The sequence below is a fragment of the Agrilus planipennis genome, unplaced genomic scaffold, assembly GCF_000699045.2.
Source record: "Agrilus planipennis isolate EAB-ADULT unplaced genomic scaffold, Apla_2.0 scaffold19, whole genome shotgun sequence".
In the NCBI taxonomy this organism is placed as follows: Eukaryota; Metazoa; Arthropoda; class Insecta; order Coleoptera; family Buprestidae; genus Agrilus; species Agrilus planipennis.
Window position 1 is genome coordinate 298,555 of NW_020438954.1, and position 22,682 is coordinate 321,236.

The 22,682-nt window shown below is 34.3% G+C and overlaps 1 protein-coding gene across 3 annotated transcripts in view; it reads left to right on the forward strand.

Moving 5' to 3' along the window:
• LOC108743429 (protein FAM102B) overlaps positions 1-22,682 on the forward strand; it is a 56,377-nt gene that overhangs the window by 7,445 nt on the left and 26,250 nt on the right. For 2 of the 3 annotated variants that reach the window (XM_018479004.1, XM_018479011.1), the window contains exon 1: positions 2,675-2,856. In XM_018479004.1, coding sequence (XP_018334506.1) covers positions 2,675-2,856 — 182 coding nt within the window. Of the gene's footprint in view, positions 1-2,499; positions 2,857-22,682 lie in introns of those variants that run through there. The other variant, XM_018478998.2, reaches the window with a different exon arrangement.

Sequence of the window (22,682 nt, forward strand, 5' to 3'; positions counted from 1 at the left end):
CATTTCTATTTCGAGATACGCTGTGTGCAGTGTGGATTTGGTGGCTTTGTAGCCGTATTCGCTGGACATCTGTAGGGTAGACCAGCGACAAAATGGATAAAAGTACCATCTTACATCGACAAATTATATAGCCCTTAAGTATTTCTTTATGCCGTTGCTATTTCGAGATACTCTGTATGCAGTGTGAGTTTGGTGCCGCTGTAGCCGTTATTCGCTGGACATCTGTAGGGTAGATCAGCGACAAAATGGATAAAAGTATCATTTTACGTCGACAAATTATATAGTCCTTAAGTATTTCTCTATGCCATTTCTATTTCGAGATACGCTGTGTGCAGTGTGGATTTGGTGGCTTTGTAGCCGTATTCGCTGGACATCTGTAGGGTAGACCAGCGACAAAATGGATAAAAGTACCATCTTACATCGACAAATTATATAGCCCTTAAGTATTTCTTTATGCCGTTGCTATTTCGAGATACTCTGTATGCAGTGTGAGTTTGGTGCCCCTGTAGCCGTTATTCGCTAGGCTAGGAAATGTGTCTGGCATTTTAGAAAGTTTAATTATTGTTTTTCCTTGTCGCTTTAAAACGTCATAAACAAGGACAAAAAACAATTAATAAGAAAATTAGGAATATCAGAATGTAAATAATCGGATTATTTTCGCATTTTAGCGAGTCAGTTATAATTAGTTTTTTTAAATCTCGAACTGAAAGTAACTAGGGTGCGTATTTAAAAGTCAGATTGCGAAAAAATGGTTCCGGCTTGGCTTAAATAAACTCAAAGAAATGGGATAATTATAAGGATATCTGGACAGCTGTGGGTTCAACTACGACAAAGTGGGTAAAAACCCCAGCGACAAATTATAGCACTTACAGTATTTCCCTATGCTATTTCTATTTCGAGATACATTCTTTCTATGCAACGGAACTTGGCTGCTCTGTAACCTTATTCGCTGGAAAGCAATAGGTTGAACTGTGACAAAGTGGGTAGAAACCTTAGCGACAAATTATAGCCCTTACAGTATTCCTCTACTCTATTTCTATTTGGAGATATGTTGTATGTAGTGGCAGCTCTGTAGCTGTGTTTGCTGGACAGTTGTAAGTTAAACTGTGACAAAGTAGGTACAAGTCTCATCGACAAATTATAGCTGTTACAGTATTTCTCTACGCTGTTTCTATTTCGAGATACGCTCTATACAATGCCAGTTTAGCTTCTCTGGACAGCTGTACATTAAACTGCGACAAAGTAGGTAGAAGTCTCAACGACAAATTATAGCCCTTACAGTATTCCTCTACGCTATTTCTATTTCGAGATATTTGCAATGGCAGTTTGGCTGATTTGTAACTGTGTTCGCTGGATAGCTGTAGGTTAAACTGTGACAATATGGGTAGAAGTCTCAGCGACAAATTATAGCCCTTACAGTATTTCTTTACGTCATTTCTTTATAGAGATACGCTGAGCGCAGTGCCAGTTAAGCTGCTCTGTAGCCGTATTTGCTGGACAGCTGTAGGATAGATAGCTGGCGACAAATAATAGCTCTTACAGTATTTCTTTCCGTCAAGTCTATTTCGAGATACGCTCTGCGCAGTGCCAGCTTGTCAACTGTATAGCCGCAATCGCTGGACAGCTGAAAATGGGTAAACGTATATCATCTTTCCCCGACAAATTAAAATCCACAGTTTAGATACGTTATATGCAGCGTGAGTTTGGTGGCTTTGTAGCCGTATTCGCTGGATATTTGTAGGGTAGACCAGCGACAAAATGGATAAAAGTACCATCTTACATCGACAAATTATATAGCCCTTAAGTATTTCTTTATGCCGTTTCTATTTCGAGATACTCTGTATGCAGTGTGAGTTTGGTGCCCCTGTAGCCGTTATTCGCTGGACATCTGAGGGTAGATCAACGACAAAATGGATAAAAGTATCATTTTACGTCGACAAATTATATAGTCCTTAAGTATTTCTCTATGCCATTTCTATTTCGGGATACGCTGTGTGCAGTGTGGATTTGGTGGCTTTGTAGCCGTATTCGCTGGACATTTGTAGGGTAGACCAGCGACAAAATGGATAAGAGTACCATCTTATATCGACAAATTATATAGCCCTTAAGTATTTCTTTATGCCATTTCTTTTTCGAGATACGCTCTGTGCAGTGCCAGCTTGTCAGCTGTAAAGCCGTTATCGCTGGACAGTTGCAGTATAGACTTAGCGACAAAATAGACAAAAATACCATTTTTCGCACTTATAACTTTATCATTTAAGTTTATAATGTCATAATAGATGTACATGCTTTTTGCAAGGACTGTAATGATGCGGATGATTTAGATTACTTTAAGTGATAACACCATTTGTTATGTTTTTGTAACTTCATTCGTAATTATTACCAAACAGCGTTTTAATTATGTTTACCAAGATGATCCACGATTATCATTTAGAAATAATATTCTTATCAACAATCGTATATCCATTTGTTTATGCCTTTTTTTTTCTTTTGTTTCAGCAAATTCTTCGTATTCTTCTGGCCCTTAATAACAAGTGACAAGTATCTCTGATAATAATTGTTCACGATTTTTCGGCAAAGTTTAATTTCGATTAAGTCTCCGATTTCGGATTTCGTTTGTTTAAATTTTTTTCGTGCTACGATCGCGTAGTTGATGTCTTGATCGGTTCCCTACATGACAAACGGACGCAGTGGCGGCGGCTCTGGCATGGCGTCGTTCATGACCAAGAAGAAGAAGTATCGGTTCCAGGTGGAAGTGCTGGTTGAGGAACTGCTCGAAGTGCCTTTTGTTTCGGCGGTTCTCTTCGCTAAACTCAGACTGCTCGACGGCGGGAACTTCCAAACTCATACGAAAAGGTAGGACGAAGTTACTTTTCCGACGAGAAAAATTTGTCGCTCTTGTCGTTTTGAAATCGTTTAGATACTTCAATTTTGATGTAAAATCTACAAAATCAAGGTTTTTACATAAGTGGGGGTCTGGTACTTTATTTGGTATCTTATACCTCAATATACATTAATTGTATCTTGATGAGGTTTTCACTTTTATTTAGAAAATCTGGCGGTATTGGGATCCGTCAAATGGGAGGAGCCTAAAAACATGGCGCCGATTAGGGAAAATTTATCGTAGTTCCTATAGTGTACCGTGCAATTTCCAAGTTTTTAAATTACGATAAAATGATAAGTATTGACACAATATGTGATTGGGCTGACACAAAGCCTCGGAAAGGAAATTTCGTTGAAGGTGAGCGTGTTTTTAATGCCAATCACATTATAAAATTCGGAAATAACAAATCCGGAAGCTAGCCTTCAAATTCCGTCAAGTTTACTGCCTACTTTTTACAAACTTCGGATTTAAAAAGTGATTCACGTTATATAATTGGTGAGGTGATTCTGGGTGATTTAAGCAATATCATATCAATGACTTGCACGTGCAAAGCCGATTTAAGAGAACGTTGCAAACACATTATTGCAACTTTGTTGTATTGCAGCAGGTAGGTTCTTAACCTCAAAATACTTATATCGTATCATTAGAATTGTGTTAAATCAATTACACAGGAATAAATAATTTCTCACTTTATAATTTTAGTATGATTCTAGTTTTAAATATTAAGGTTATGGCTGATGGTAAATACTTGCTGAAATATAATCATGTGCATTAAAATGACGTGAACAAATTTTTATTCCGGAATTCACTTCTTTGATACCTACTGCTTTCATCCAAGCTTCTATTAGTTTACTTTTTTCTCTAATTTTCCGAATATATTTTTTACATATATAAAACGGTTAGTTTTTATTGGAAAGTAGTTAATGTAGGTGAAGAGTGAAGATCTATGTCTGAAGTGCTATTGCAGCTTTTCACTGAACATATTAACTTTTTATTTGATTTAACTTTAGAAGAAAACTTCGTCGACTCCATCATCAAAAAAATTTTTACTTTTTTAACGTGTTTTATTATTTTAATAAACAATTTTACAATTTGCGTGCACAGTTCCTATGTAAATTTTTCCCTCATTCGAGTTATAAATTTTGCCACCAGATGGTGTATGCCCATTTGACGGATCCCAATAGTTTCTCAAAGTGTTGATCTTAACGGAGCTATTGAAACTCGATATAGAACATTATATACAGACTACAGATATTTACAAATGAATTATTAACTATGAAATAACGGATTACAACTAAAGGTACAACTAAGAAAATATGAAATGAACATAAAGGACAACGTAACTAACTCTAAATTATATAGCAAAATTAATAATTGTTCTGGTGCCACCACCAATACCTGGTATGCAACAAAAGAATACGAGCCAGAAGTCAATAAGGGGAAACCCCAACAAGGCATGACTCTGCCTCGAGCTATGAAATTCCTGTAACCTGCATACAATTGAAGAGCATCGATAATAAAATTGACAAAGGTGGTTGTCATCGAAGTCCTTCGCAGAATCTGACCATTGGGACCAAATCGGTCTATTATTGTTTGCAAAAGAACATTCAAGAGATATTTGACTAGCTTGTACGCATTTGAAATTATGGAAATTTCTAATATAATGAAATAAAATAGATTAAATAATGAATATCTCTAACGGTTAAAAAAAAATATTAAAATTAAACGGAAACAATAGTTATTTTTTTGCCCATATCCCATAAACTGCTCAATAACAGACATTGGTGGATTTTCATTGCTACAAAGAAAAATTTGGATGAGTTTAGAAGATCACAATTAGAACAGGGTCGGACTCTGGGTTACTGGAGTTACAACAGAGTGATTCGCGTGTTTTTTAAAACTTGAAAGAAGATGTACAGATCCATATTTAATTTGTTATTTGCGAACCAACAAGTACACAGCAATTTAATTATGCATTTATAATTTCATAGTTATTTACATTCTAACGATGTCATTTCGCTAATGACTGTTCACCTTTTATTTTCTGTGCTTAATCACACGCCAACGGGTGTTTTATATTAAGTTTCTCGCCATCTCTAATGGGTACCGTTGTTAAAAAGTGAGGACTAATTAGATTTCCAACAATAAGGCTTCTTAAATCAAGGTTATTTGTACGTAATCAATCAAAAAACACAAAAAAGAACTGTCGAAATTATTGTCATCAAAATGTGAAGCAGAAATTTTGTAGGTGTATATAAAAAAACCGTTGAAATTGCTTTTATTACTGAGTAGAGACAGTTTTTTTATTTATTTAACCTAACAATTCTTTTGAATGTTGATTAGTTGGGGCTTTTAACGCTCTTTTATTAATCAATGATCATCCCGTCCAGCAAAAGGCGATTTGTACGTATCTAGATGCACTACATGATCAAACCGAATTATTCTCGCTTCGCTTAGGAAAAATTACTTATTATTCGGGAAAGTTCTCGAATCCTGTAGATGTAGGGTATTCAGGAAGAACCTGTAACATTCTGGTGAGAGATTGGAACTCAATTAACACCTTTATTGAGTTTATGGAATCCTTTTAACCCTTATATCTTTCAAACCAATCCATGCAGCTTTTTCTTCATCGACGGAGTATGCAAAGCTATTGTACCATATAACCTTCATAAGGTTACGGGATTCGGTCGAGGAACTTTTGGGCCTCTACGGGCAAACTACACTTACTTTTATTACATATATTGATATTATAGTAGTGGGTCTCTAAAAGACATAATTATCTAATTTTTTGGCAATTCTGTAACGCTGCAGTCGTCTATGAGAAAAGCTTTCAGTTTGTGTAGCACTTCTATTTTCGTTTCGGTTGGTGGATGAAATTGTTTATAATGCGCCAAAAAGGGTTTTAAGAACGATGCGTGTTGCGTGGGCATTGAGGGTGTGATTATATCATTACGTTACATTTTCTGCAATTATTTCGTTGAGTAGGTAGACACTAGATTAACCAGTACCATTTAGAGGTTTGTATTTCGAAATTAGAAAACGGAACCGTTAACGATAGGAATATATTCCTTTCTTCGGTCTGTCTACTCATTAACTGATGATCAAAACTTTGGCAGAAAAAAAAAAGATTTCATAGCACAAACGAAGAAAAGGTCAGAAAATCATTAATTTCTAATTCTATTTTGAATTATGACGTGACGAACGTCTTTAGTCATCAAAAGTAAATATGGTTCAAAGTGTGTATTACAGTGTGTTCAAGATTGATCATGAACATTCTGTATAAAGATATGTTACTGTAGTATTGTGTAAGCTGTCGCTGAAATGTACTTATTTCTGTCATTTTGAACTAAATTTTTAATTCGTCGCGTTCTTTGTCTTTGCAAAAAAAAAAATAAATTAAACGTTCAGCGATAAAGCAAGCTCATAAATTCTGGCACAATGGATCTCTGTTATTTGTATAAATGTACAAAGAGTACAACATAATTACTGTAAGATTGTATGCATGTATGAATGTATATTGAGGTTTTACGGTGGTCTGTTTTATGTACGTGCTAGGGTTTGTATGACTGGCTTTGCATTCTTTTAAAATGCCTGTTTTGTGTTATTAAAATGAGGACGAATTTACAGATATATGTACACGTGTCGTCTACGCAAAAATGCTAAACAACAGATGCTGCACGGAAATATTTATCTGTTCTTCGCAGAATGCTAGAACGTAATTTTCTTAATCGCTTTGCGTTTGTTTAATTCCAACTTCAAATAAGTTTTCAAATAAACACGAATGCTGAGGGCGCCATTAAACGAAAGTGAGTTTTAAGAGAGATTATAAAATTTATAAGCGTTTTTTTTTTGGTGTGGTCTAGCGGCTAGATCATTGTGATAAAGTGGCACCCTTTGGAGCGACAGCGACGTCGAGAATTGTACGTCGATGACACATATAAGATTGCAGTGCAAAAGAATTACGAGAATGTTCGAGAAGTGTGTTCCGGAAGAACTCGAGAACATTCTGTAGTAACATAGTGATAACTGGGAAACAATCGAGTCAGTCGATTATAACAACCGATAAATAAACAATTATATTATAAACAACTGCTATAGTGTAAATTGAACAACCGTGTAATTTACTTGCATTAGACGCTAGAAAGGTTATTATTTAATGACTGGTTTAAAAGTTTCGAGTTATTTAGCGTGGGCCGTACCATAACACGGGATTCAAGGAAGTCCAAAAATTACTAGAAGTAATAATTTTTGACGTGATAATTTTATTTTGAGCAAAGGTGATGCTAGAATTATATTTATGACCATTGCTATGTGACAACAGGATTCGTTTTATTATGCGTAAAAATAAATAATTTCTTTTTATCCATTACTTAGTACTAATTTAAATTAATTTTTCTAATTCTGTAGCAATAAGTTGCAAAAATTTTAACGTTGTATTTGTTAAAAGATAACAGAACGTCACATAAAACCGTTTATCGCATTATTTAATCGCATAAACGAATGAATCAGAAGTTTTCCGACAAAATGGTATTAAAAGAGCAAATAAAGCGGTTTATGATCTAGATTTTTATTCAGATAATAACGTACTGAATTTTGCCAACAGTCTGAAAACGACTGAAAAGTTAATAACATTTTTATCGATTACATATTTGAAAATACTAAACCTCACCTCGATATTTATCACTGTTTAACAAAATTGTATTAATACATATGTGATATTAGACTAACTTTAAATTTAAATTAGTTTATATCGTATTATATGATATTTTTAATAGCAAAACCTTGAATTGATTAACATACAGCAAGTTTTTGGTGTTGTTTTGTTCGTGGGGTTACACAGCGATACGAAGCAAACGAGTTTCAAACTGTAAATCCACAAGATTTAACAGACAATGGGATTGCTGAGGATATGAAACTTGAGTTGCGTGAAGTTAGAGTGACTCTTTTAGCCGACGAAGAAAATTAAACAGAAGATCAAAGTTGATTTGTTGCCGAAAGCGGTAGAAATAAAGCACAAAAACTTTATACTTATCATCCTTATTATCAGTGTCTTATTACATGGTTTGAGGTTGTTTTCACGGTAAGATTATGGGCAGTAAAACGAAGAAAAACAATTCTTACTAAACATGTTATAATACTGCTTCTTTATTATCTGTTTTTAAGTAATAGGTATTATCTGTTTTCTGCCTCTTTTTATTCCTGTTTCTACCTCTATTACGTCTTGAAGTACTTGTAAAGTCTCAAAAGGTGTTCTACCATTCTATCTTTCTTTTCCAATACCTCTTCATTGCTGACTGTTTCTGTCTACCATATTGTAGCGAGCACGAGTGTGTTTGTGTGCGATCGGGCACACGTGTGCATGAACGGCTTATCGATTCGCCGACTAGCCGCCGGCGCCTTTCTTCATGTGCGCCGTATNTTCCCGAAAGTAAACAAAAGAGTGTTTAAAGGAAGAGACGATCGCCGAGAGGAGGAAGGAATAAATTGATCGTTGCAGAAGTGAATCCAGAAATAAATTGACAGTGATAGCAGTGAAATAAATAGCGCAGTGAATAGTGATATATCAACAGTAGTGTAAATAAATAGAATAATTCATAACCTAAGTTTAGTAATAATTCAATAGTGTTTTTAAGTTCGTTAATAATTAGTGTAAATAAATAGTTTTTGTCGTTATCAGTCAGTTAATTTTGTCAAACCCTCGTATATTACAATATTTTCCTCATCCGCCTATAATACCAGGCTAAACATTAAAAATCAGCAATGATAATTTGCATCCTTTAAGAATATAAAATTGACCGAATTATATTAGCAATAAGTTATTTATTATTTAGTCATTTTGACACAAAAAGACGAAGAAAAATTTAACTTTGTTTTCTCTTTTTATATCGTCGAAAACGTAAAGTAAAAAGGCTTTGTTTATATTACACCTTTTCAAATGGTGATGTAAAATAGCGTACATTAAATGAATCATCATTAGAGTGGGCACTACAACGATCATAAAATTATTTGAAGCGATTTTCTAACCACTGTACTGTTATTGCAAACCGATTTGTTTTTGAATTATGTATGTATGCATTTATTTATGATCAGCATTCTTGCTTTATGTCATAATGTTACATCCTTAGGGGGCATCATCTGAAATGATGTCCATTACCTATGAAATTATTGATTAATGGTATTGTTTTTATTTTATCGAACGCTAAACAGAACTGTGACATAATATTTTCATTTACATGGAAATATGATTTATTATTTACTAGTTTGAGATACGTAAGTAGTTTATTTTAGAAAACAATGTTTTGATATAATATTTTATTATAAATTAGTCTTTATTTGTAACCGAATTGATTTTTTTTTTCTTGACCAAATTGTACACTACAGTTATATGCAGTTATATATTTTGTCGATTTATGCATTTCCTTAAACAAATTAAAGATTGACAATGATTGATGTGTCTTTAATGTTATGAACAAAAATGTTCTTAACGAGGTCGAAACAATTAAGTCAAATAAATTAAGTTATTATACTTGTGAGTTATTTTTTTTAACCTTAATTTTGACCTTGTCATAAAGTTAATTAATTGGTTATAATTTAATTATATTTTTTAAGAGTCTGATTTTAATTTCATTTAAATCTTAATCTTTATTTATAATTTGACACTTAGAATAGATAAATGTTTATTCGTCATCATCGCAAGCTAATTAGTTCTAAAACAGGTTGAAAACGTACTCCTTCCTATCAAGAGCTAATCTTTGCATTTCCCGAAAACTATTAGAACATTCCACCTCACTAACTATTCTGGTGGTACGTACGGTAATTTAATCTAATTTTTCCCCTGTTTACTTCGGTTTTTGTCATTAATACCTGTATCACTAACCAGAGATGTGATTTATTTGAAATACTTGCACTTAAAATGTAAATACAAAATAAAAAATACCTATTTTTATCTTATATATAAATACTTTTTTGAGAGAAGCATTTTGTATTTTAATTAAAATACTTTTCCAAACGTGAGAGAGCCCAACAAATTCTAAACTCATTGTAAATGGATAATCTAAAATATTGGATCGATATTGTTTTTTCGGGTTCAATGTCGTAGTCCATGGAATTTTGAAGTTCCAAATTGATATAAGCACCTGTCAAATCACCACTTATCGTACCTTTAGCAAGTAACTACGAAATTCTATGAATTACGACAAAACAGCCCCCAAAACAGTATCGAATTGATATACGTCAGCTGTGTAAAACTGAAAACTACAAGATATTGTGGTGTGCTAATAAATGCGTGTAATCCAAAATTCTTAGAAAACGATCACTTATTATTAGATGAACCCAAAGCTAAAGAAACTAAAGCTTACGTTGATTATGTGCCTGGTTGGTTTCAACTGGATAAACTAGACCAGTTTCGACTAACTTCCTTAAACCAGGTTCAGCCGGTAGTGTGTGTTTTAGATCATATGATTTTATTTGTAATGTTGTTATAGCCAGTGTGTGGATTAAAAGTACTTACTGAAAACGCCAACAATTTTTGTCACAAAGCCATTGCAGGGTTTCCGCACTTAACATATAAACAAGCTTAACCCCATCGTTACATAACCATCATTCCGATGAAAGTAATAAAAGAAAAAGTACCAGAACGTAGCAATTAATCGTTATTTATTTGATTTGTTTCTTTTCTGCAATAGTTAGATAATTGTGTAGCATTTTCTAATGTGAAAATTAACGGAATGTTTAGAAGATAATTACTGTAGGTATATTTTATTATTTATACGTTATGTATACAATTATTACATTCATATTGTAATGTTCGTGGGTTTAACAAATTAAACTTTTAAGACTCACAACGACATTTATTTACACTAATTATTATTGAACTTAAAAACACTATTAAATTATAACTAACTTAGGTGATAAATTACTCTATTTATTTACAGTACTGTTACTAAATCACTATTCACTGCGCTGTCAATTTATTTCTAGATTCACTTCTGCAACGGTCAATTTATTTCTACNTTAATTGCTTTCCCGGAACGCAGGTACGACACACGTTTACAGATAGGGCGCACATGAAGAAAAGCGCCAGCGGCTAGTCGGCGAATCGATAAGCCGCTCACACACACATGCCAGATCGCATACAATCACGCTCGTGGTCGCTACAATATTTTTTAGGTTTTAGATCAACTTTTTACTTTTACACCACTTGTGAATAGTAATTTGCAAATGTGTCTAAAAATTGTGTATTAAAATTCGGAAAATTTTTGGGAAATATCGAAAAAATTATCATTATTATGGCATGGGTTTTTAAATTCATCTGGTAGCGAGTGGTTATAAAATTTCTTCCGACGCATTTAAAAATCCTTAAAGAACATCTTCCGTCCATAATTTAAATCGTACCAGTAAATAATATTAAAGCACTTAGTTCGTTCTTCGCTTTCTATTTTTAGACCAATTATTTACAGGTACGAATCTTTAAAAAGTAGCTGCACGAAAGTAAAGATCTTAAAGGTTTCATAAAAATCTTTATAAATAGAACAAAGGAAATTCGACAGTGGAATTTTACGTGTAATAAGGAAGAAAATGCAGCGCATAAACCGAAGTATTTATGATGATCGAAACGTTGCTTCAATGTTCCAAAAATAAACGCACCGGTGAAAGACTAGAGCGTAGTATGGTTCTTGTAAAATATTTGTATCAAACAATGGATTGAAACACCAGATAGTTCATTAAAGAAAATTAAAATAAAATATTAAAGTGACTGAAGTAAAAATAATGTGGCTACAGGAACCCCCGACCGAAAAACTGATCATAGCTGATACAATAAAGACAGTTGATCTCTATGAACAACTAATATCTTTGAAAAAATGTTTAAAATCACAAATTCAGAAAATTAAATACACTATTGTCGATAAAATTCAATAGCCAACTGCACTATTAATGGAGTGTAAACTAGGAATGTCTTCAATTGGACCATTTATAAGTTCTTCCTTGAAAAACAAATCTCTTTCCTTATGATTTATTCTTCACATTTTATGATAGACGTGAATTTCAAACTTGGCAATCAGTAGATTTGTTACCAAGTACAAAAAGTTGTAATTTTAAACAAAAACGTCACGTTTTTACTATAATAAAAAAATCGGGAGGTAGTTCAGCATTTAAAAATGCATAAATACGTATACATGTTGTGATTTGATAGTTGAATGTTAATGAAAGCGATTTATTATGTTGAAGCGATTTCACGAAACTTTTATTGCAAATACTGAATTCGCTTGTAAGCGCAAGTGTTAATGGTAGTTATGTAGAAGGTCGTTTATTAATTTTAGAACTAATTTTTTCGGAAAAACAAACGGTCGCTCTTGGTTCGGCGCCAAATTGATTTTTGCGATGTATGTAGATATATTTTAAGGGCAACGACATTTCCGTATTGTTGGAGCTGTGCGTGGTGAATTTGCGTAGAAACCATTTAATATTTGTAGTTATGTATATTATTGTACTAACCGCAGGTGCTTGAAAGCCTATTCATTTTCATTAACTGGTGAGAATCATGATTAGAATTTATAGGAGGAGGCGGACATGCCTCATGTGGCATATGTTGGCCTCATGTAGCAAATGAGGGTTATACAGTAGATTCCTCGCCAGGATCCCACAAAAAAAGAACAGCTACGCTAAAGTAAGGTATGTCTTGCGAATATTTCGTTTAGACCATTGCTTAACATTCGGGAGGACGCCGGTTCAATTCCGGGTCCGTCTGCCTTGGTCCAAGTTTTTCTGTGGTTTCCTTGGATCACTTAGGCAAATGCTGGGGCAGTAATATTCCACAGATAATCTTTCATTCTCTTCTGTCTTCATTTCGTCCGTCTCATCTTTCTCACCCGAACCACCACCCACCCATTCCCACGATTCCTGAAAGCAGGCTGAAGAGGGCCTTCCGCCCTACCTTCCGGCATAGTCCGGAGGGACTGCCCGCCCACCAGCATTAACGGCTGGTGGTAATGAAACACCCAAAAGTTTTTTTTTCTCATGTAGCAAAAGAGGGTTTTACAGTAGATTCCTCGCCAGGACCCCACAAAAAAAGTCCAGCTAGTAGTCCTGAAGTAAGGTATGTCTTGCGAATTGTTCGTGGCAATCCCACCGTCTGCTTTCTAGGGGTCTGTTTCAGCAAGCAACTCTCATACAATTAGTGAATCTTGTGGTTATCTGCTAGTGAATTATATTTGAAAATTGCCACAGGAGGCAGTGTGGCTAACCTCATTCTGACCCTAGCAGCCCTTGTCCTAAAATTCTAAGTGAATCGAAACATTAAAGTTTTTTAAATTAATAAATTAAATATTAGAAAAGAAGCGCTTGTGGCCGGGATATATTAGGCATCTAGTTATTAAGTGATTGACGGTTACAGCTAAAGGTAGTAATTTAAATGTTCTACAAAAAGTTTTGGTGTTACTTTTCCAATTTCGACAAGGAATATCAATAATTCATAATTCATAAATTACAAACACGAGAAATTAATCGATTTATAGGGGTATATGATCAACAAATAATCTAAGAAACGCTTTGGTATTATAAGAGTTACAAGCTTTATGAAAGAGTCGGTTCATCTGCAAGATTAAAAAAAAAAAGTGTCTAATAATATTCCTCCTGGCTTAGGAACACAATCATATCTGCATATAGTAGGCATTTTAATAAATGGTTAATAAAAGTTTTTATGAGATTTATTCACAAATAAATATCCCAGTATCTTATCTCAAGCCTACGTAATTAATTTGTATACTTTGTCTGGAGGTTTTGCATTATTGAACATAAAAAATGAAAAGAATATAATTACTACCTAGGTAGGTACATGGTCTCTGTTTCATATTCATATCCATCATATTTCTTATCGGAGCTCGTACTTTTTACATTTATGGACTTTTAATCATTTTTCATACTTTTTTTAATGAGAAACTGTTACAATTGCTAATGTTAAAAAAACGATTACTTTTCAATTTCTGACACAATTTAGAGTATTAGACGATAGAACGTAAGTGGAAGTATTGTTTTAATTTGTTGTAGTGTTTTAAGAAAATAATTGTTATGCAATATAAATCTTAATGGTTTCTAAATATCTACAATTAATTTTGTCAGTAACTGACAAGTAAAGCAACTGCAATATTGAACTGGTCATATTATTAGAAATGAATTTTAATCTGACGAAATTAGATTATCAACCAAAAATTATAGTGCCCCTAATTAAGTGCCAATAATTAATTTCGTCGAATTGCGTATAACAATGTAATAATTTTTAGTGGCAAAATCGTTAGGTAATAAATTTTTTAATTGTTACTCAAAAAATTCTGTCGTGTAAAAAAGTACATATCCATAATGTATATACTAAACGTAGATAATTTTTATGGTTGGTGTAAAAAGTTAATTTGAACAATTTTTGAAATGTTCGATTTTATTATTTGGTATTGTAAAAAAGTAAAACGAATTCAAGAAAGTCATTAGATGATAAGGTAGAAAGCTAAAACAAATCCGAAATAATCTGACGATTATTATTAACATAAAAATGCTTCGTCGTTAATTAGCTAACCAATTAATTGAGTTTTTGAGTCATTGCTCTGTCATAAAACTTCATGGTTGGACTTAATAGCAAGTAGAACTTTTTTTCAGTTCACTTACCCTGTCCCCTTGAATAGCATTCCAACGAACCGCCACTGGTCATCGATTAAAGTTAATAAGGATATGCAGTAATATGTAATACGGTTACAAGCTATGAGAATATTTTATTATAGAGCAATGACTCTAAAGTCCGAAACTATAATCTGCAACCTTGAAGACAAAGTTGATCCAACCAACGAAAATATCTTTAATTTTGGAAATATCTCGTAGTAAATAAAAATTACTTCATACACTTCTACATATAATATGATCTTTTAACATTTCAAATTAACAAATGTAAGGAAATCTACTAAATTTAACTTTTAACAATCCTTTTTAGTAGCAGCTTTCCCTTTTGAATGCAAGTGAATTATCACTTTCCTTATTTCTTCAACAAGAAAAACTCAAATTACAATTGAAATGTACATAATCTGCACATTTAATTAATTATTTTAGTTCACGTGTTGATTTTGTATTTGTTTCTTTTCTATTTGCCCATGTGTGGACAAATTCCTTTCAGTACACCTAATATTTGCGTTTTCCTTGTATAATCGTGAAGTTTTCTATTTTTCTAGGTCATTGTTGTTTTGATTGACTCGCGTATTCACTTGCAGACAATAATCAGGAAGTATGACAACTTTGTGGATTATGTTCATACCACATTGTATGACATTTTATATTCTGTATTGATGTTCTTATCTAAACGGCTGTTATATTATTAAATGATGTAATAAGGTGAAAATTTGTGACTTAGTACTAAAACCAAAACTTTAGCAAAACAGTTAAATTGTCTTGGAAAATGCTATAAGTTTATGTATTTAAGTAATTTTCTGGTTTTTATAACCATCAATTTGAAAATAATCGTGACTGCTATATTTTTAAATAGGGTATTATGGCGGCCAGCGTCCATTAAATCGATTGTTACTTAGCGTCACCTAACCTATTTAACATAAAGTAGGTATTAATTGTAAGATGAATACTTTATGACTTAATCGGAATCAGATAATACTTAAGAGTATTAAGCAGTTTACATCCAAATTTAACTATAGCTACAAATAACTTTGAAAGTAAACATTAATTTAACATCTTCCATAAGCATGCGCACACAGATTATAATAATTTACCCATATTACTCACATCATCAGTTTATGTACCTTTCCATGTTATGATTAATTACAACAAATAAAATTGAATGTTTATTTTTACAACATCTCCACACTTTGATCTCGTTTGCCGTATCACTTTGGCACCAGCCCAAATTTACCGAAAGCTATAAACATTAAGGGACTTTTTTTTCATAAAAAAAAAACTATTAAGGCGACGTGCTTGCATTAATTTTACCACAGAATAAGTGGTCTGAATAGATACTGTCATCAGAAGAATAAGTGATTTCCGTCTGTAACATTTTGACCTTTCTTTCCGAAGTTCAAGAACATTACTGTTTAAAAGGATCCCAACTTTCCTTCGTCGTACAAAAGTATTGAAGTAAAAGGGTGTATTATATATTACTTTCTATTTCGTGTCTTTTTGAAGTTGTACCTACTTTAGCATGAAACAGACAACTGCCCGCATATTGCTAGTTCAAGGGCGGAATCAGTAATTTTATTTAAATACGAATTTAAAAACAAAAATACCTAATTTACTGGTGAAATAAATGATTAAATAGAAGATACCCTTGTGAAAGTGTGACAGTTGCTGGAGGGTTGTTCGGTATGCTTACGCACAGTCGTCGATCGATCTAGCCGGGATGAGCAAAGATAGGTAACTGCTCTGTTTAGCCCTTAATGTTATATTAGAGGTGGAGATATTTGTATTTAGAGCGTTCAATGCCACAAACTACTTAACAGCTGAACAAGCTTATTACTTTGCTCATTATTTGTAATGGCATCGTGAAAAATGGTCATCATCATCATAAGATCGTCAGTCCTAAGACTGGTTGGACACGTACCTCCACTCTTTCCTATCCTGAGCTAAACTTCGCATTTCCCTAAAACTAGAATAGTCCACATCCTTAACTATTTGCGAACAGTAATATAATCTAGGTCTACCTCTATCCCTCCTAACTCCTGTTTATGCCTCTAATATGTCTCTGACTAGACCTTCATGNTTAAATCATTACGAATCAATTTCAGTTTCAGATTCAACTCTCGTGCAACAAAAATAGAAAATATTGTGACAAAGAAACGTCTACTTTGTTCGTTTGGTGAAAATTTTGCCTTACTTGTATACCTTTTACATAATGTAGCTTCAATACGCTTGAAGAGAACCGTTTTAATAATTAATTAATATTGAAATGGTTAACGGGCAGTTCGAAAATAAATCCTAGTGTTTCCGATTGACGAAGAGACAGAAGAGATACAGCGAAAGAAGGAGACGGGTGGGCGAGGGGTACGAGCAAGCCACTCTGCTAATGAAATGAAGCGGAGGTTGGCTCTCTGGAGCGGGTTAATTTCACAAAGCCCTCATTAGGGTTCATTATTATTTAAATTGACATCTTAGTACTTCCATTTAAAAATTCCGTCTAAGTGGAAGCACAAAGAACTCACTTTAAATAATGTACGTAATATTCACGTTGTCGACCTGCCCATTGCAAGCAAGATGGCCTGCCCGACACCCTTCCGCGCTTCTATCGCATCGCCCCGTTGTAATCATTAAGGGGATGTCTCTTTAGGTGAACGCAAGTCGGAATTTAAAAAGATTTTTAATGGGTTAGGTGCAATCGTATGCAATCGACCGTTACCGACGTCGTTGTAGTCGCGGTCGTCCACAATGGAAGCGGCAGAGGAGACGCGAACAATGTGGCACATTATTAAGTATGCGATGCGGTGCGACGCGGAACGAGCTTTCAGTCTCGAAAAGCTCGCTCGCTGCTACGCTTTCCAAGAATTGTTGGGTGTCCGAAGCGCTCGTAAATTCTCGTGAAATTTACATTCGCCTCCGCTCTTGTTTCTAAACTGGACTTAATGAAAAATAAACCGGTCACAATACACTATTGTACAATTAAATAACCCGAGTGTCATTTTGGACGTGTGGTAAGTACTTGTTAGTGTAATCGAATCAGATCCAGTATTAGGTTGTCCGAATAATTCGAAAATGTTCCTTATATTACATGGACGAATGTCCTGCTACTGTCTTCCAACCACCAATTGCTATCATCGTTTTATGGTGTCGCCTCTGTACGCCATAATACTAACATTACAAATAGTATAGAAGGCCAACAGTTAAAAACAGACATCGAGCTGTATGGCCTAGAGGTTTAGACTATTGCTTAGCATTCAGGAGAACGCCGGTTCGACTCCGGGTCCGTCTACCTTGGTCCAAGTTTTTCTATGGTTTCCTTGGATTACTTAGGCAAATGCTGGGGCAGTAATATTTCACAGATAATCTTTCATTCTCTTCTGTCTTCATTTCGTCTGTCTCATCTTTCTCACCCGAATCACCACCCACTTATTCCCACGATTCCTGAAAGGAACCTGAAGACGACCTTCTGCCTTACCTTCCGGCGTAGTCCGGAGGGACTGTCTGTTCACCAGCATTACTGGTTGTTGGGAATGAAACATCCAAGTTTTTTTTGTCACTGAGCAACTGAAGGTTAAGGTTCATGTCATTCTAAACTATCTTTAACCGCATATACTGGTAATATACAAAATAGAACTTATTGTAGCTTATATTGACTGGCAATTAGTTCACTATAGTGTTTCATCCGGATTAGGATTGCCTGAAGACTGATAAGGGATAAATCAGGCTTCCATGCTGTTTCATTATATTACAAATGACTTTAAAAAGTTTGATAAGCAATATTACATACAGAATGGATCAGATAAAAAACTAAATTCTGTATCATGATCCAGTTCGTAATAAGATTCGTAATATTAGATTCTCATAAGAAACTGGAAAGGAAAGGATACTGTACGCTAATCAGTTTCTGATCAGGTGATCAGATTAAGGAATGGAGTACTGTACTCCGATCACGAACTGATCAGATTACTGTATTACGGAAAATCTTATCCGGACCTGATCATAATCCGGTTTCCCTTAACTAATTTTCAGTTGGGACGCTGCTTTTGCTTGTGGCGGACGAATATGAGATGTTATTAGGCTAAAAAAGATGATAATGTTTCGGAAGTCTTGACTTTTGCTTGACCTAAAGCTTTACCTTGGAATAATATGCAATTCCCTAAAGGGCGGCGTCACGTATAAATAACCTGTTTAACTCAGTCGTTCCTTTTAGTACAGCAACTGGATACGTTGTTTTCGGCATGTTTTATTCAGGTGTTACTTCGTTTTGTTTACAAATACTTCCCTTAAGGATTCAGGCACAAAAAATAACAAAAAAACATATTACATTTTTCTCAATTTATTGACGACTGTGAAAATCCATTTTCCTACCAATGGTAGGCATGTTGTGAGCTACTACTGCTAATGCCAGTAAAAGTTGTTGTAGTTCGGCACTGTACTGTTTTAAGTTTTGTAATAAATACAGTGTAAACTCTATATAACGACACTTAAGGGACTGAACATTTTTCGGTGGTCGTTAAATGGAGAGAAATAAAAGATATTATTTTACCATTCTATAATAATATGCATTTACCAGTATAGTACACATTTTACACAGGAACATTATTATTCATACATTGCGTATAGCCTGTTATCTTCGTCTGATGTTTTTTGCTGCTCCAATATTTTAATTGTATTTTTTTACGTATCTTACTCATATCTTGAGATACTGCCGGATCAACTTGATTATATAAAAAGTATTTTTTTAATAGTTTCGCTGCATCAAGTGCTTGTTTGATGCTTGGTGGAGGGACAGGATCGTCTTCTTCAACAACGTACACAGCTGCAGTTCTTATTTATTTCGGCAACTTAGATTTAATGATTTATAATGCCGCATTGTTGTCGTTAAATGTAGTGAGCGTGACGCTATATAGAGTGTAATATTGTATAGAAAACAATGTAAACCAACCAAAGTCGAGCAATTTCGACGTTTTAAGGAGTTTGTCGTTAAATCGAGTGACGTTATAAAGAGTTTACACTGTATATGTTAATAAGTAAAGTTTGTACCACCTATAGGTATAAAAGTAGTTATTTTGAGGAAGGCGTATCAGTGTCTTCCTGGACCATTTTAAAATTCTGATTACCAGATGTGTGCTGGTTGCCACCCAAGCCGAAAGAAACCTATAAATGTATCACTGCAACGTAATTAACGAGTTCAGATGAAATCAGATGATGTTTTTTAATTTATACCGTTGTATTTTCGTTATTCTGCGGAAAGTTTTGCTTTCACACAGCGCTACTGAGAAAAATCGATGAGATAGGTACGCTTTCCCAACCCATATTATTGTCTCGCATTTTTATTCTTGTTTCTTGTTATAAACTACCGATGTCTGTTACTACATACGTATTTCCAACTGTATGAAATGCTTTTCGAAAATACATTTCCTCTCTGAATAATACATGCATCATCTACATAGAGGAACCACAAGTTTTCACATGTGTCGTTAGATTTTGTCGAAGTAGCAGTAGCTTTTGTTCTTCTGCTGGAGCAAGCAATCTATTATGCATCATATTACTGTTGCAATTAATTCCCATTTAGTCGCTGTAATTTACGTTTACATAATGAATGTTTAGTTCTCAGGTCGTAGTTTATGATTTCGTAATGGTTGGTTATTATCACATGCAAGCTCTCAACACCTTATAAATTTCACACTTTAAATTGCAATAAACATTTCTAGTCGCAAATATAATCGATGCGCTGCAAGTAGACAAATTATGCAGGTGCTTACACACTTGTCTTTTCTTCTCTCAGCGCCCTATTTTCGAATGCTATACTGCAAGAAACAGTTGCGGTTACAAATATAATCGTTGCGCTGCAAGTAGATAAAAATGCAGGTACTTACAGCGCCGTATTTTCACATGTTATATTACAACAAACATTTCCACTCGCAAATATAATCGATGCGCTGCAAGTAGACAAAAGGTGCAGGTGCTTACACACTCGTCTTTTCTTCTCTCACCGCCCTATTTTCGCATGCTATACTGCAACAAACAGTTCCGGTTGCAAATATAATCGAGACGCTGCAAGTAGATAAAAATGCAGGTGCTTACAGCGCCGTATTTTCACACGTTACATTACAACAAACATTTCCACTCGCAAATATAATCGATGCGCTGCAAGTAAACAAAAGATGCAGGTGCATACTAATGTTTCACCTGCTATCAGCGCTCTGTAAATTTCATAGATTATACTACAACAAACTTTTTTAGTTACAAATGTAATCAATGCGTTGTTGCAAGTAGATAAAAAAAATTACATGCTCTCTCTGTCACTGCTACTGAACTTTGCCGGATACGAAAATTCTACTTTTTATCATGTTTTATCATGGGAATTATACATGTTACAAAGTACCGTCCAGATATGTAAGATTCTTGTTTATTGATTTGTAAGATTACGTGGTTTCAGAAGAGAGCACTAATTACACGTGCCACAAGTGGTGTTGTATGAATGTGACCTATTTTTGAGATTTAATGGCCTTTTTGTGCTTACCAACGAGAGGACGTGTATTTATTTCCACGCTCTTATAATAGTTTGTAGAATTGTATTCTTTAAGTTGAGCGTCTCGGAAAATTATACAAGTCAAGATGGTCAAATAATCTAGAAGAGTAATTTAGATAATTTTAAAAAAACTTATTTTTGAATTGTAACTGAGGGAACATTATACTCCTGTCGGGCATTCTTTAAGCCGTGTTGATGTAGTAGAAGCAGTATACACTCATTTTAATTGACAAATTGAACTGATCAATTACGTAAACAGTATCTCTTAGTAATAGTACAGTTTTTAATTTTTGCATCAAAAAGTAATCGCTAGTCGGTATATGTGTTTTTATAGCTGTAGCAAGCGATGCCAACGTTCTCTTATTGAGTTACGGAAAATTCACTTTCCTCAATACGGATCCCCTAGTTGACGCCATATCTTTTGCAAAATCCAATTTCCAATTTATATTCACAAAGTGTCTGAGTGTTCGCACTATATCCTGCGAGAAATTTATTCCACGGCTTTATAATTTGAGAATTAATTTTCCGTCTTTACCTTAAGCTCATTTATTTATGACGGTATTCTAGACTTATTATTATATACTTAACATTCTCATTTATTTTGATAAGAAGATAGAAAATATCGCATTTCCCTCTGAATTTAAATATATCAAAAGTAAATTCTTAATTATAAGTGACTATGATGAAGCCAAATATTGGTATTATCTTAAAAGAACTTCTAAATAAAATGATGTAACCTAACCCAACGTAACCTAACCTTCTAAAGAAATTTCGACGTAATCGTTCGAGTTGAAGGAAGGTGTTCTCAAGTTCTGAAGTATGGGACAAAGACTGGAATAAAATTGACCATGAAAGTTTTCAAAATATTTCGATCTCCTCGACTTTCCTTGTTTTAGAATCGTAATAGGTCAAATACGTGAAAAATAAGGAAAGTAACATTAAATTTCATTGTTAAGAAAACATAGATATATTCCAAATCGTATATTTCGTTAAGAAGAATATTATAGGGTTGTTCGGAAAGTCATTTCGTTTTTTCCCGACAGAGGATTTAATTGTATTCTTTTGCACCCAACTTCACATTTAAGCCGTACAATTTTTATATGCTTTGAGAGCTCATATAGTAAGGCTTGTGTGTGAAAAATTCCAATTAATTCTACGCAGTAGTTTTTGGTTGGTGCCCTTTTAAATATGGAGAGCGATAAGCAGCATTTTCGACATATCTTACTGTTTTACTACAGAAAGGGTAAAAATGCTGTTCAAGCCAGAAAGAAATTGACTGATGTGTATGGAGAAGGTGTGTTGACAGTACGCCAGTGCCAGAACTGGTTCGCTAAATTTCGATCCGGCAATTCTGATGTCGAAGATGCACCACGTTCGGGAAGGCCGGTTGAAGCTGATAAAGACGCGATAAAGGCATTAGTTGATGTGAACCGGTGAATAACAACACGTGAGATCGGATTGAGGTTAAATTTATCAAATTCAACAGTTTATGACCACTTGAAAGGCCTGGGATTATCCTCGAAGCTCGATGTATGGGTTCCCCATGTTCTCACAGAGAGAAATCAGGGTCACCGCATTGACGTCTGCGATTCGCTTCTCAAACGTCAC